Raw genomic sequence first — 14485 nt, forward strand, 5'->3', positions numbered from 1 at the left:
CTTACCATTTTCACACCAAAGAAATGTGAAACATTCTCATGTATAGATGCTTCTGTTTACACCCCAACATTCAAGCCTTAGAAAATGTGTTTGCTGCATGATTACACAGAAATTGAAAGCTGGAAGGGACCCCAGAGAAGGTCTAACTCTGACTCATTGAGGGCCAAGAAAACTTAGTTTTAGAGGTTCAGTGCTTCAGCCGGACTCGCCCACTGAGGGGCACAGCAACTGGCAAACAGGCCTCCGGACCCCCGCCACAGTGCTGGATTTACAAATGGCCATGGGACTCGTGCAGAGCTTGGTGCCCAATTCACAGGGTCGAGAAGGATGGGGGGCATCTGCAGGCCCCACAGTAGGCTTTCGGGAAGAGTCATGCAGTGCAGGGGGAAGCCGGGCACGCCTGTGATCCCAGCCTTCAGGAGGCTGAGGCGGGAGGCTCGCCATGAGTGCAGGCTACCTACTGAAGCCCTGCCTCAAGGACAAGAAGATGTGTATGTGGAAGCTCGCGCTTGCGTGGTCAGTGTGGTCCTGGAGCTCAGGGGTGACCTGAGGGTCACACAGGCGTCCGCCCCTCAGGCTGAGCAGTGGGCTCCGGGTCCCTCGTGTCACACTCACCTTGGGTCTGTCTGCCACCACTTCAGAAGAAGCAACAGCTGGAGGCAGGGCTGGAGTCTCCGCCGGGAGCCTGCTTGGCCATGGTGACCACAGGACTGATGCCTTTATCCCCGAGGATGGCTGCCCAGAACTCGGGCCGTGCCTGGGGCTTTTTTTTTTTTTTATAGAAAACTGACGCCAGATAGAACCCTGTCGCCTGATGGAGGAGGAGGAAGAGGAAGGGCCCTGTGGCTCCACTCCTTTATCTAGACCTTCAGGAGTTTAATGTCGCGGGAGAGCCCTCCACCCAAGAGCCCATCCACACGGCTTGCCTCGGAGCCTGGTGTTCTTGGGACTGCAGCGGCTTCTCTGCGCCAGCGCCTGGCAGGTCTTCTACAGAATTTCTCCTGCAGACGCTGGCTTGGCCCACAGCAGCTCCTGTCCCATGGGGACGGGAGGGTAAGGGCACAGGCGGAAGGCCCACTAGATGGCTTTTTTTTTTTTGAACAGGGGATTGAACTCAGGCCACTGCGCTTGCCAGGCAAGTGCTTATTCCACTGAGCCAGTTCCCTGGCCCTTCTTTTTTAAACAAATGATTAGGTTGGTTTATTTCAGTTTTTTCATTTTAGAGGTGGCTTTTAAGTTTTATTTTGTATTTTATTTATTCATTTTTTGAGTTGGATCTCTGTAATTTTAGGCTGCTTTTAAACTCATTTTGTAGCCCAGGCTGGCTTTGAGCTCGAGGAGATCCTCCTGCCTCAGCCTCCCAAGTGCTGGGTTTATAGGTGTGCGCCATGATGGCTGGCCCTGTTTTGTACTTTAAACATGTTAAATACTTTCAGGGCTCTACAGTGGAACTGCTACACAAGTCGTCCACCCTGTCCCCCTGCCCCCCTTACAATTTTTATCGCTGTTTGGCTTCTCTTCCCATTGTTTCTTTTAGAAACTCTAGGCAAGTCCCATTTGTTGTGTTTGGGTCTTTAATTCCCCTACGTGGGCCAGTACGCTAAAGGTCTCACACCTTCTTTCCCTGTAATTCACAGCAGCGGCCTCTGTGTTCCTTCCGAGCCTCGGGACGCCTCAGTGTGCGCACCATCTGAAAAATGCTCTGCCTCCTTCAGCGACGGAAATCTGTTACCTGCACAGAGTGAGACCCAGCTGCTGGCCTGGCTGCAGAGCCACAGTGCACCCGTACATGGCCAGCGAGGATTCTGTCCAATTTATTTAAAACACACTATGGCGATTACACATCCTGAGGGGCTACATGGGGAGAAAGCGGCACACTCCAAAGCGATGTCTGAAACAAGAGCAAAAGTTTTCCTGGCGAAACGGGAGAGTTCTCCTCGTCAGGGGAGCAGAAGGGAGCGAGAGCGTAGGCCTGCCCGAGCGTGCCCCTCTGGCTGAGCCCCAGCGCTCTTCCTCGGCCCGGAGGGCGGCGCCCCCCGCGGTTCTGCAGCAGGGCCGCGCTGCGCCCCCAGCTTGCTCCTCTCTGCGCGGAGGCTTCCTTAGATTGGCGAGCTCAGGGCACCTGCATCGGAGTCCGAGGGAGGAAGCGATCTCGGGGAGCGCCTCCTGTCTCGGCCTCCCGTCCAGCAGAGCGCGCGCCCGCTCCGCAGCCCGGGGTGCGCTCCGGCCGGCCGGGCCTGCAGGGCAGGTGGATACGGCCCTGCCCGGGTTGTGGCTTCCGTGCAGAAAACAGGGTCGCTGCTGTCAGGGAAGGGAGCAGCAGTGGCCGGGAAGGCGACCGCGCTCCCGCAGAGGGGCGGGAGGGCTCCTGGCCTGCCCAGTCCAATTCCAGGAGGACGAAAATCGCAGGCTTCGTGTCCCTGCGCGACACCCTCTGGGGACAGCTTGCCCGACACATCCTTGGACCGCTGGCTCCGTGCGACCTGAGCGGTGCGGTGCGCTGTGGCACCGACAGAGGCTGCCTCCGGGCTGCTCTGCTCCTCGCTCTGTAGACTTCCTCACACTGGAAGGGGAGCGGGAGGTGGAGGGCGGGAAACGGGGTGCGCAAGGCACCGGATGTGTGCCTGAGTGCCACGCGTAAGGCTCAGGTCACACCGGGGTCCCCCTAACCTCCAGCCGAGCAGGCGGGAGCAGCAGGCGCCGCCCGCCCGGGAGCCTCTGTCCACCTGGGCGCAGCCCACAGACCCCAGGCGTCTCCTAAGGCGGAGGCTCAGGCCTGTGGGCCCCAACACCAAAAGTACCCCCAAACATAAAACACTGAAAACCTCTTTCAAAAACAGAAAGATTAAAGGTGTGTTCTGCTGAGCGTCGCTGTGCGCACACCTGTAGTCCCAGCGCTCCCGCAGACGCAGGCAGGAGTGTGAGTTCAAGTCCAGCACGGCCAATTTAGTCGCTTAGCCACTCTGTCTCAAAATAATAATAGAAAAATCTAGGCAGGGCTGGGGGGTGCAGTTCTGCTGCAAGCTTTGGATTTAGCTCCCAGTTCAAAAAAAAAAAAAGTCTAGTGGTGCTAAATTTGAAAGTTGTTTCAACTCTTTTAGACTAAGACTGAACCAGGTGTGGTGGCACAGACCTGCACGTCCAGCACTCAGGAGGCCGAGGCAGGAGGATTGTTGTGAGTTTGAGACCACCATGCCTACACAGTGAGACCCTGTCTCAAAAAACAAAACAAAAGAAACAGGAAGAAAGAAAGAAAAGGTAAAGACTAAAGATTTCTTTGGTCTTTTAAATTTCATAAAATTCAACTGGTGGGAAAACAAAGGTATCCCACAAGGAGCAACTAGCCATTCCGGAATGGACAGTGTTTCTCTGCTTATTAAGAATGGTGTAGAAGGAATCCTGGACTTGGAGGCCATTAACAGGGTGTGCAGTCCCTGGGGAGCGCCTCAGCCTGGCCAGACCCTACTTGAGTATGGCCCTGTGCTCGCCCCTGGCGATGTGAGACGAGAACTCGTACCGATCTTGGCTGCGGTACCCACACATGTTACACTCGAAGGGGTCTCGGAAGCCGTGGCAGCCCATGTGGATGGTGAACATCACGTAATCCAGGAAGAGCACGCGGCAGTGGTCACACCGGAACACATCTGTCACCTCCCCATCCTTGGTAACCACCTTGACATAGTCTCTTGGGCAGAGTGGCGGGGGCTTGAGGAGTTCGTAGGCGCGCGGGGCCTCCTTCAGGAGTGGCACCCCATTACGGGCGCGGGGCAGGACCATGTGGTTCTGTTGGTAGAAGTGATTCTGGCGTTCTTCGTGGTTGCTGTCGGTGTCTGTGGAGTCGTGGCCGCTGTTGTTGGGGGAGAGGGCTCTGTCGGAAGGCAGGCTCTTCTCTGGCGGGGGGATGTTCTTCTTGTCCAGCTCCTGGGGGGCACCATTGGGCATCTCGGCCCGGGTGAGGGCTATGGGGTACATGCTGCTGATGACCGGAACCATCTCGGAGGCCGGGGGCGCGGGCGGTGTCTGGACCAGGGGGCGTAGGGCTTCGGCACCGAGGTAGCCGATGGCGCTGTTGATGGCTTGGTCCATGCGGGTCTGCATCATCTCACTGTCCTCGTACAGGTAGCTGGAGTTATAGCTCACGTCGAAGCAGTGGCGCTTCTCCCCTGGAAGGAGTGAGAGGGAGGGTTACGCAGGGAACTGCACAGCTCAGAACGTGGGGGGCTGCTGTTCCAGAGTCCTCAAGATGAGGAAGCAGAAGCTGCCGCTACTCGGGAACAGCCTGGCTCCACGCTGCGGCCTCAGGGACACGGCTGCCAAAGCCCACAGGCAAAGGCAGGGCAGGGCTGGCCCTGGTGGGCTGCGTCTGTGCAGCAGAACGGAGGTGGGAAGGAGCAGGCCAGACTGCGCTGTGCGGAGGGGCGCGGCGCAGGCCTCGCCTTGCAGGCCTGCCAGAGCGCGCAGCAGACGGAGCCACTGCCCAGGCCCTTCTCTGGCTGGTTCTTTTCTTGTGCTAACAGTCGCCAGGGGCATGGACGTTTTGGAGAGTGGGATCAGAAAATAGCTACAGAGGTCAGAGCAAACAGCCCCGGACTTCAGCTCCGTGCGGGCTGATGCGGGAGGCAAGCAGCGCCCAGCAGCAGCTCTAGAGCGGCCTTGGGAAGGAGCCCCGGGGACCCCGTGCCTGCCCAGAGCGGCGTCCTCGCCGCCTGAAGGTGCATCCGAGGCGTGGTCTGTCTCACACCTGACACCTGCGGTCGCCTCCTCTCACTTCTCCAGTTAGCTGCTGAGAGATTCTGAAATCTAACCATGTACAACACTGTAGCAGGACAGTCCTATGACATTTTTTTCTTGCCTCATTTTCTTTTATTACTTTTTTTTTTTTAAAAAAACAAACATTTACTTGCGAGAGAGTATAGCAGTAATTGATATGACATTAGAAGCAGTACACATTTATTTATTTTATTTTTTTCCATAATTTTATTGAGGAACAAATAGCAATGAGACAGTTTCAAATCAAATTGGTAGGACAGTTCCAATAATTAACACATTGCATACTCTCTTCCCAGTGCTTACTTGTTGTACAAGATGCAGACATGATACCCTATTTACAAACACTATTAGAACAAATCCCTCTATTCACTGAATTAAGAGAATGTAGCTATATATCTATCCTAACCATAGCAGCACACATTTATAAGACCAGAATGACAGGCATTCCAAGCATGGCCGTAGTTTTTTTTTTTTCCCCAGAGCGGGGGATTGAACTCAGGCCCTTGCACTTGCCAGGGAAGCACTTATTCCACTGAGCCATCTCCTCGGCCCCTACAACTACTTTCTCTTAGTTCAATGAGAAGAAAGATTTATATTAATAGTGTTTAGACAAGATATCATGTCTGCATCTTGTACTATGAATAACTACTATGAAGACAATATGCAATGTATTATTGTAACTGTCCTAACTTGTTTTAAAACTGTCTCATTGCTATTTCTTTCTCAATAAAATTAATTTTTTTAAAAAAGAGAGATTCTGAAAACAAGAGTCGGCGCCGGCAGAGTACGTGGGTGCTGTGTGTCAGGAGAGAGGGAGGGAGACAGAGACAGAGAGAGGCAAGGACAGGGACTGGGACAGGGACTGACCCACGCCCTGGGCTGGGCTGCGTCGACACAGGGCCAAGTGGCAGGAGGAACAGGGAGTGTGGCGAGCGAGCTGGGGCTGGAGGTGAGGTGAAGTCACTCACTGACCTCGGCTCTGGGGTGCTTGACTCACCCTGGGCCGCTCTTGCATAACCGCTTCCTAGGCGGCCAGGCTTAGAGAACTGGGCAGTGCATGCAAGGTTTGGTGATGGAGTACAGAAAGCACCAGCAGACCCAGGGCCGGGGTGCAGCCCAGCGGGAGGGGAGCCACCTGCTCACATGGAGCTTCAGAAAGGCTACAGGTTAGGAGCTGTGAAGGGCTGTCCCGCTCTCTGGGGCTTTGGATTTTATTCCAAACGCCACATGTGAGACAGGCAGGGGAGAAATCTTAAGTACTGTCTAGGCAAGTGTAAGATGGTTGGGTGGAAATGATATATTGGTCTGTCTTATTTCTCCCAGCGTGGGGACTGAACCCAGGGCCTCTGCTCTGAGCCATATCTCAAGTTCTTTTTTAGTTGTCACTCTTTTTTTTTTTTTTTTTTTTTATTTTAGGGAAGGGTCTATAGGGTGTTCAGGGTCTCACTACTAGATCAGACTAGTAGTAATCCGCCTGTTTACAGTCTCCTAAGACCTGGGATTACAGGCCCGCACCACCATGCCCAGTCTCAATCACCATCCCAGCGCACCCTGGGGGCGGAGCCGGCGAGGCAGGCCGGGGCATTGGATCCCTGTCCCTGCGCCTGCTTGTAGGCACTTTAATCCACTGAGCTATTTGGCCGGCCCACCCTTTTTTATTTGAAGACAGGATCTTGCTAAATTGTCCAGGTTGGGCTAGAACTTGTGATCCTCCTGCCTCAGCCTTCCAGACTGCTGGATTACAAGCATACACCACCACACCTGTCTTGTACATAGTATATATACTAAGGGAAAGCAAAGACTTCAGGAGTACTTAGGGGAGGGAGGTATTCCGGGAAAATTGTAAATTTTGAAAAGAGTCTTGATAAACTGATGGGATTTAGATTGTCCAAGAGGTAAGAAAGGATTCCTCGTCAAGAGGGGGGCAAAAATGAAGGCAGAAAGTGGCACTGCTCACGACATGCATAGAGAAGCATCTGATTAGAGATATACCAAGTAGGGGCTGGGAGATAGCTCAGGGGCATAAGACCTGGCAGGTGAGAGGTCCTGAGTCTGAACCCCAGTATCAAAACAAGAAAAAGAAAAAAAAAAAGATATACCAAGAAATACGTTTTCAGTTTAGTTTTGTTTTTTTGACGCAGGATATCAGTAGTGGTTCAGAATGGCTCTGCCCTTGCCCTGAGGGCGATCCTCCTGCCTCAGCCTCCTAGTGCTGGGATTATAGGCTCGCACCATCACATCTGGCAATACCAAGAATAGGAAAGAAAGCATTTTCAGGTCTTTTCCTTCAGGTCTGCAGGATCTGTGCACCTGGCCCAGGTGGCAGTTGAGAGAATGAGTTCTAGTGCCGCACCGACTCAGCTTGGTACGGCTCCAACGGTTTCTAGTGGTGTGACCGCCTGTGAACGGATCCTGGTAATTGTAGCGGTCCCTCAGGGCCACTAGACATGCTACAGCTGCTCCTGGCATGGAGAAGGCCCTAGGTAAGCACAGCGTGGTGCTTTTTTTCCTGATTTGTTTGAATCAGTTCACATTTTCTTTTTTCTAAATTAAAACATTTAAAGGAAATTTTGTATCACTAACATAAATGGAAACCCAGAATCACTCGCCACAAGTAGGAGGTGATCATGCAAAGCAAATTTGTGCTCACTGTGATCAGCGATTGCTGCGGGCTTTTGGGGGCTGGGATCCCCGCTCAGGGTCAGGAATTGGTGACCAAGCGTGAAACGTGCACTGAGACCGGAGTGTCAGCGTCAGCCTCAGGCTTTCTCTTCAGTACTGCCCATGTTTTTAGAGACTGAAAGAGCTCAAAGGAAAATGATTTTCTTGGCAGATGGATCAAAGTTGTTGTTTGTTGTTGTTTTCCTGTATTTAGGACAGGGCCTACTGGATCTCGCTACGTAGACTGGACTCTTAGTGATTCTCTCGTTTCCAGCCTTCCAAGTGCTGGGATTACAGGCGCGTGCCACCACGCCCAGTCTCAATCGCTGTCTCAGCGTGCACTGCACGCAGGGCCAGCACAGCACATGGGGGATCGAACCCTAGCTACTGTGCTCTGCCTAAACAGGTGCTTTAGTTTGCTGATGGTCCTGGATCAAAGTTTTTAAAAGTCCTGTGTGCCTCCTAATGGTTGCGGCCTAGGTTTTTGGAAACTCCAGAATAAAAATGACAATCACACCCATAGAGGGGTGCGCTGAGGGGCTTCCTGAAGGCCCGGCCAGGGGCTGGGGCCCGAACAAACAGCAGGTGACGCTGGCCTTTCAGGAAGGCAGTGATGTGGAAGGGGACCAGAATTGTAGGAGGACATAAGGCCAGGGAGGGCAGAGAAAAGTCTTACCCACACAGGTGGCTTTGTCCTGTTCCCACCACTTAAGGCCAACCTGACAGCTTCTGGACAAAGGCCTGGGCGCAAGGGTATGCAAAGAACACTGGCTCCTCCTGGGACTGGATGGGACACAACAGGGAGGTAAGCCTGTGCCAGAGCAATCGTCTGGGGCCCTGTCTCACTCCCATCAAAAAACTGTCTTTGACACATTCCCTGCAGGAGGACCCTGAGGCCAGCCACAGGCCTGGAAGCAGCGCCAAGGCAGCGGACAAGTGGCTGCGGTGGTGGCTCTGGGTGCTCTGGCCCTGTCAGGGTTCCCATGCGCTGCAGTTCCTGAGGATCATCACAGTGCTCCATGCTGTCACCTGCGACAGAGGCCCTGAGGCCTACAGGTGGGCTGGGCGTGTCCTGACCTCTGTCACCTTCCCCCTGGAGACTGCTCTCCCTGTCCAGGCCTGCGGCTCCCATCCCCCACCCCTTCTCGGGCCCCACGTGGAAATGAGCAGAGCCCTGTGGCCAGGGCAGACCTTGCGCTGTGGGGCTCGGGTCCCCTGTTGCCGAGTTACCGTAACTGGAGCTGCGGTGGCGCGGAGATGATTATCAGTCACCTGTAGACTCGATGACTCAGTGGGGACGAAACTCGGAGGGACTGAGCTACAGTAACGAAAAGCCAGCAGCTCACGTTTCTTTAGTAATGCGCTCATAAAAAAGGTTAGTCAAACTGCAAGCGTGGAAGTGCTCCCAGCCTCGGGTCCAGCTTCTAGTTAATTCTTTTTCTTTTTTTGTGGTACTGGGGATTGAACGCAGGGCCTCGCGCACGCTAAGCAGGCACTTAGCCAGGAGCAGCCCCAGCCCGCAGCTTCCAGTTGGACTCACGCCTCACGATCCTGGCTTCAGGCTGAGTAGAGGTTTTCTTCCAACGAAAATTCAAATGGCAACAGCAAGTACTAAGTTTAGAAACCAGGCCGCCTGGCGGGCCGTGCTCCAGCTGTGTGTTTCTCGCACGTCTAGGTTCGGGTGACTAACACAGCACCCGCCTGCCCTGGACCCTGCAGCATAGCTGGAGCAGGTGGTCACTGGCTCTTAACTGCCACGTGGAGGGAGGGAAGAACCAGCCAGGCCCCTCTGTCCTCGCGCTGTGCCCAAAGTCTCATGTTTCTAGGGGCGGTGCCTCATGGGATGAGACACTAGCTAAGGAGGTGAAGAGCCCAAGGCCAACAGGCAGGTCCTCAGTCCTCAGTCACTGGCTGGTGCCTTCACTGCTGCTCCTGGAGGCTACTGTGCTTGTGGCAGCCCAGCCCCTCCACTGATAGGGACTTCAGAGGCTCTGCTGGGGCTGACCCAAGGCAAGGGAAGAAGGGGCTTAGGGGCTGCAAACTGGGTTTTTTTCCCTGAAAATGCATTTAAGGTATGTGCGCACGCATGCCCGTGTGTGGTCCCAGGGTCCTCACACATGCTAGGCAAGTGCTCTACCACGGAGCTACACCCCTAACTCATTTTAAAGTTTTATTTTGGGACAGGCTCAGTACGTGGCCCAGGCTGGCCTTTGGCCTATAATGCTCTGCCGCTGTCTCTCCAGTAGGAGAGATGACAGGTAGGAGCTGCCGCTTCTGGCAAGAAGTATTTGTCTTATTGAGTTAGGCTCTTGCTGTGCAGCTCAGTCTGGCCTTGAACTCACTTACATGTAGCTCAGGCTGGCCTCCACCTCATGGCGATCCTCCTGCCTCAGCCTCCCAAGTGCTGAGATGACAGGCATGCTCCACTTCTCACCAAGGATGGCAAGAAGTATTTCTGAGACACAGGCTGTGATTCCATAAAGGGCCTGACGAGGCCTGGCACAGACCTGCTGGCGTGACCGCCGCCACTCGCTCAGCGCCGCGCTTGCGCTCCGAGGAGCTCAGGCCTCGCCGCAATCAGACAGGGACTCAGCGCCTTACTCCATTGCATTACAAGTCAGCATCCTTGACGCTGCTGCGCAGAGCAGCCACCAGGGTGCAAAGAGGGGGATGACTTGCTGCCCACAGCGGGCACACATTGCCCGGTTGCTCTCAGGGCAGCCTGCCTGTCACCACAGGTGGTGGTGAGGGAGGTGGAGACACTTCTGCCTGCAGCAAGGAGAGGGCTATTCCACACCTCTGGGGTGCAGGGGGCAGAGAGAGGGCAGCGCACTCGCCCCGCGGCCGTTCACAGAACAGAGGTAGGCATGCAGGCTGCAGGCCGGGCTGGAGGCAGCCTGGGAGGCTCCGGCCCGTGGACTGTGTGGTTCCGATTTTATTCTCCTTCTGGGAGACGGAGGCAAAGTGAACTGACCTTTGGAAAAATAACACAAATCCTTGGAGAGAATGGCACACGGCTTTCTTGAAGTCTTTACTTTCTCAGGCCCCTTGCACGTGTTTGCTGCCGTGTATTATCATTTTCCTGCCGTGTAGCACTCCCCCGTGCCAAGCACACGTCCCGGAAAAGGCGGGCATGTGGGAAGAAAGCAGCTGCGGTGGTCGCAGAGGCCCCAGCCTTCCCCCGAGGGGCTGAGCTCGCTGAGGCTCTGCTCAGGAGTGGGCAGCGGACAAGGTGCGGTGGGAAGGGGGCGGCGGGGAGATCACATTCTGCAGCTGCCGCACAAGCCTCTGTGTTCTGTGGGACGCTGCGGCAGCCCGCCTGGCTGTCCCCTGTCCTGAGGGAGTCACAGCGAGGTCTGTCCTTCTCTCGAGGAGACTCATCCTCCTGGGGACAGAGTGACTACTTCCTCCAGGGCTTTTCCAGACTTTCAGCCTCTGAGGCACACGTGACCCATGACCTAGGAAAGGGAGGAGGCTGGGGCTGCAGGTGTGGCCCTGCTGTCACCACCTGCTACGTCCCTGTGGCCCCAGAGGTTCCTGAGATCCCTGAAATTCGATGACCTGGGACTACCTGCAGGGCCACAGAGCCTTCAGGAGCAGGTGGGAGAAGATGCTCTCTGCCCTTAGACACCCTGAGGAGACATCCCTGCTCTCTGCTCTTGGACACAGGCTTGTGCTGCTTCCTGTTGCTGGGCTAAGCAGAGCTGGTGACTTCCCACTCGCCGCTTGAGGGAGAAGAGCTGGTGTTTGCTCAAGTGTCAAAACCTCACCAACTGTTTGCCTCACCAAATGATCCGTTCACATGCTCTTTCAACATGAAAATGCTCTTTAATGAAGCAACACACAAGCTTTGAAAAAATACAAAGATGCTACGGTAAAAGCGTTGCTCTGAATCACATTGGTTTAGGGGCAAGCATGAAAATCAGAAATGAGAAAATGCAGAGCCTAGTCAACCCTTCTCCCCCGGGAGGGAAACGGCCCAGGCGCTTGCGGACGGCCTAAGCTGAGGCCAGTGAACAGAAGGTGGCTTCGAGGAGCGTTCCGCTTGTCTTCTGGAGAGGACCAGTGGTCTGGACGCTGCTGAGTTCTCACAGCTGGGGGCTGTGCAGGTACTGGCACAAAACAACTCAAAATTTCTTGGAGAATTAGAAAAATTGTGGCGATTTGACCGGTATTTGTTCACAGGGTTTCCGTGCTCCAAATGCGCGGGATCCGTCCCCCCTCCCCGGCTTGGCTCTGCTGGGTGGAAGCCGGGGCTCCCTCCCACAGGTCGCAGCGGTTCAGGAGGTCAGGGCAGCCGCGCTTGGTCTCGGGGCCGTGCAGCCGGCAGCACGGATCCACAGGGGTGACTCATTCTTGCTTCACACCTCACCCGTTGCCATTTCCCTGGCGGCTGAGCCTTTTCAGAAAATGGGGCCGTGGAGAGGAAGTGTAGGAGAGACCCGAGAGGAGAGGAAGAGGCCGGGGAGTGCCAGCCTCACGTGTTCTGTCACTGCCGTCTGTTCTTCCCTTGACAGTCCTGTTCCTTCCATCGCAAGGCTGATGGGGCTCGGTGACCCAGAGAGGCAAACAAAGCTTTAGCGTGCGGGACGCGGAGTGCTGGGCACCTCAGAGGGTGCCCTGGGGCAAGCCCCTGCCGGGAGCTGTGGCCACAGTCGTGACACCAGGGTGAAGGAAGGGGGCTGCCCCAGGTGAAATATATAAGTGGTGAACAAATGCAACTTATTTTTCACTTCTCAGATTTAGTAATATCTTCCTCATATACAGACTAAGGGGTTGGGGATGTGGCTCTGTGCAGCGGCAGGACACCTGACTAACATATACAAATGAAGCCCTTGGTTCAATCCCTGGGACCACAAACATAAAAACCAACCCAAAAAAAGCCATCTTCAAACATATGATAGGATTTCTCACATAAACACCCCATCTTCAGAGATGAGAAAAGGTAGCAAAGTTACACAGGCTGTGTGAACATGAACTGTTTTCATCGTTGATGCCTTAGATCTCTTTTCTGACTATTGTCATTGAGTTGTTGTAGCTGTTGAAGTGACCCTGGTGTCCTGAGGTGTCAGGCACGGCCACATGGACCCACGTGTGCAAAGCGTGGTCATATGTTCACCCATGAAAATATCACAGTGACTTTTATGACAGTGACCACAGGTTTAGGGCAGCTCTGAGAGCCAGAAGTGACCCTGGTCACTTCAACACCTCCTGAGCCTCCTCACTTCACTGATGAGTATATGGAGAGGCCGGGAAGGTTACAAGAACTATCTGAACACACAGCTGAGAAACGAGAGCTGTAACAGAACTGGGTCTTTGGGCTTCTAATCTGGTGCTTTTCAAACTGCTCTGTACCACAATTTGCCAAAAAGAGAAAAGGGCCTCTGTTAACTCTGGGCCTTGAGCCCCTGCAGTTGCTACCTCGGCTCTAATCAAGCACTCATCCTGACCCTGCCAGCTCAGAAGAGGAGTGAGACCTGGGGTCAGCGTCTGTGCCGAGTCTGGAGGAGCAGGGGAGGAGGCAGTGACAAATGCCTGGGACAGACTCCTGAGGTGTCAGGCACGGCCACATGGACCCACGTGTGCAAAGCGTGGTCATATGTTCCCCGGTGAAAATATCACAGTGACTTTTATGACAGTGACCACAGGTTTAGGGCAGCTCTGAGAACCAGCTATGCACCCCCAACATTGAGTTCTCACAGATGAAAGTGCACTGGCCAAAACCGGGTGGGAGTTGAGCCCTTCAGGTGTCCTCCTCGCCTCTCTCCCCCACCCCTCCCAGGCCAGTCTCTGCCCGTCCCAGAATCAAAACTTCCCCAAAATAAGACACATTCGCACCATAAAATAACAGCACGAGCTTTCTTCTGTATGCCAGTCGAAAGCTCTTCACATAACTGAACATCCAGAGATGGACAGGTGATGTTTGAAGAGGACAATCGGTCACCTGTGCTTATCCCCTGTGAGGAAGCCACCTCGCGCCCCCACGGTGCCCACCAAGGAGGGGGAGGGGGGAATCTCCCGGAGCCGGATGCTCCAGCGCTAATGTGACCCTGTTCATTCTTAGCACCGTTAGAAGAGTATAAAACCTTCATTTAGCAAAAATAAATAACCAGAAATATCAAGTTAGGTAACGTTGGAATCTATGGGTTCTTTCAGTATTGCCTGTCATTCACACAGAATGTCTGCTTGTAAAAATGCGATATAGACCAGAACTAAATTTAGCCAGATTTAAGAACCAGGCAGGCCTGGTCTCCACAAAAGCTACTGGAAAGAATAAACAGAAAATAAAACTGAAGTAAGAAATCAGTAGCAGCAAGTAGCTTTCGATAACAATATTGACAGCTTTCTAAGATTAAGGAGAAAGGCCTATTTTAATGTGATAACTATTTTAGTTCAATATCGCCAACTTTCAGTTTGGAACAAAACTGATACATCCAACTCAGCTGTCTAGTTCCAACTACAAAGCTATTTTAAATATCATGGTCACATGCATGTAAACATCTGGGAGAATTCAGCAAAATACCCTTGCCGTCCGGGAGTCCTCGCACTTTAATGAACATAATTACCTCTTAGTCATCCCGTTCTGCTGTAGTTTTTGACAACGTGCAAGCCACTGGCATAAAAATGAACTTCCAAGAAGACAAACGATTGAATCAGACCATGTTATTTAAATCTGTGAGCCCAGCGACTTTACCTTAAAGTCAAGCATCACATTGAAGAAGATGACATGACAAGGAGTTTCAGAGCAGGGAAATGCTCACGCGTGCTAACCGAACTGATTGGGAACATACAGTTACAAGAGGTCACGAACGGGCTACCTTGGACATCTTGCTGAGTTGCGTAAACATGTCATTCGGAGAGAAGGCGGAAGGTGCCCGAGCACCACCTCCATTTAGGACACTGGGTACCAAATGCCCTGTCTTTGGTTGAGCAGCCTTCAGTTAACACTGTTTATTTGCTAGGGCTTTCAAAATGAACCACGAAGAATAAAAGCACACAGGGCCGGGGAGATAGCTCAGTAGAATACACGCTTGCCTGGCAAGCGCAAGGGTCT

At 53.6% G+C, this 14485-nt stretch overlaps 1 protein-coding gene across 3 annotated transcripts in view; it reads right to left on the reverse strand.

The window, feature by feature from the left end:
- Positions 1 to 3354: 3354 nt before the first annotated feature.
- Positions 3355 to 14485, reverse strand: part of Ikzf3 (IKAROS family zinc finger 3) — a 59518-nt gene continuing 48387 nt past the window's right edge. For 2 of the 3 annotated variants that reach the window (XM_023718060.1, XM_023718062.1), the window contains one exon: positions 3355 to 4163. In XM_023718060.1, the coding sequence (XP_023573828.1) occupies positions 3463 to 4163 (701 nt within the window). In that variant the 3' untranslated portion in view covers positions 3355 to 3462. The remainder of the gene's footprint in view (positions 4164 to 14485) is intronic. The other variant, XM_023718061.1, reaches the window with a different exon arrangement.

The sequence above is a fragment of the Octodon degus genome, unplaced genomic scaffold (genome assembly GCF_000260255.1).
Source record: "Octodon degus isolate 3935 unplaced genomic scaffold, OctDeg1.0 scaffold00056, whole genome shotgun sequence".
In the NCBI taxonomy this organism is placed as follows: Eukaryota; Metazoa; Chordata; class Mammalia; order Rodentia; family Octodontidae; genus Octodon; species Octodon degus.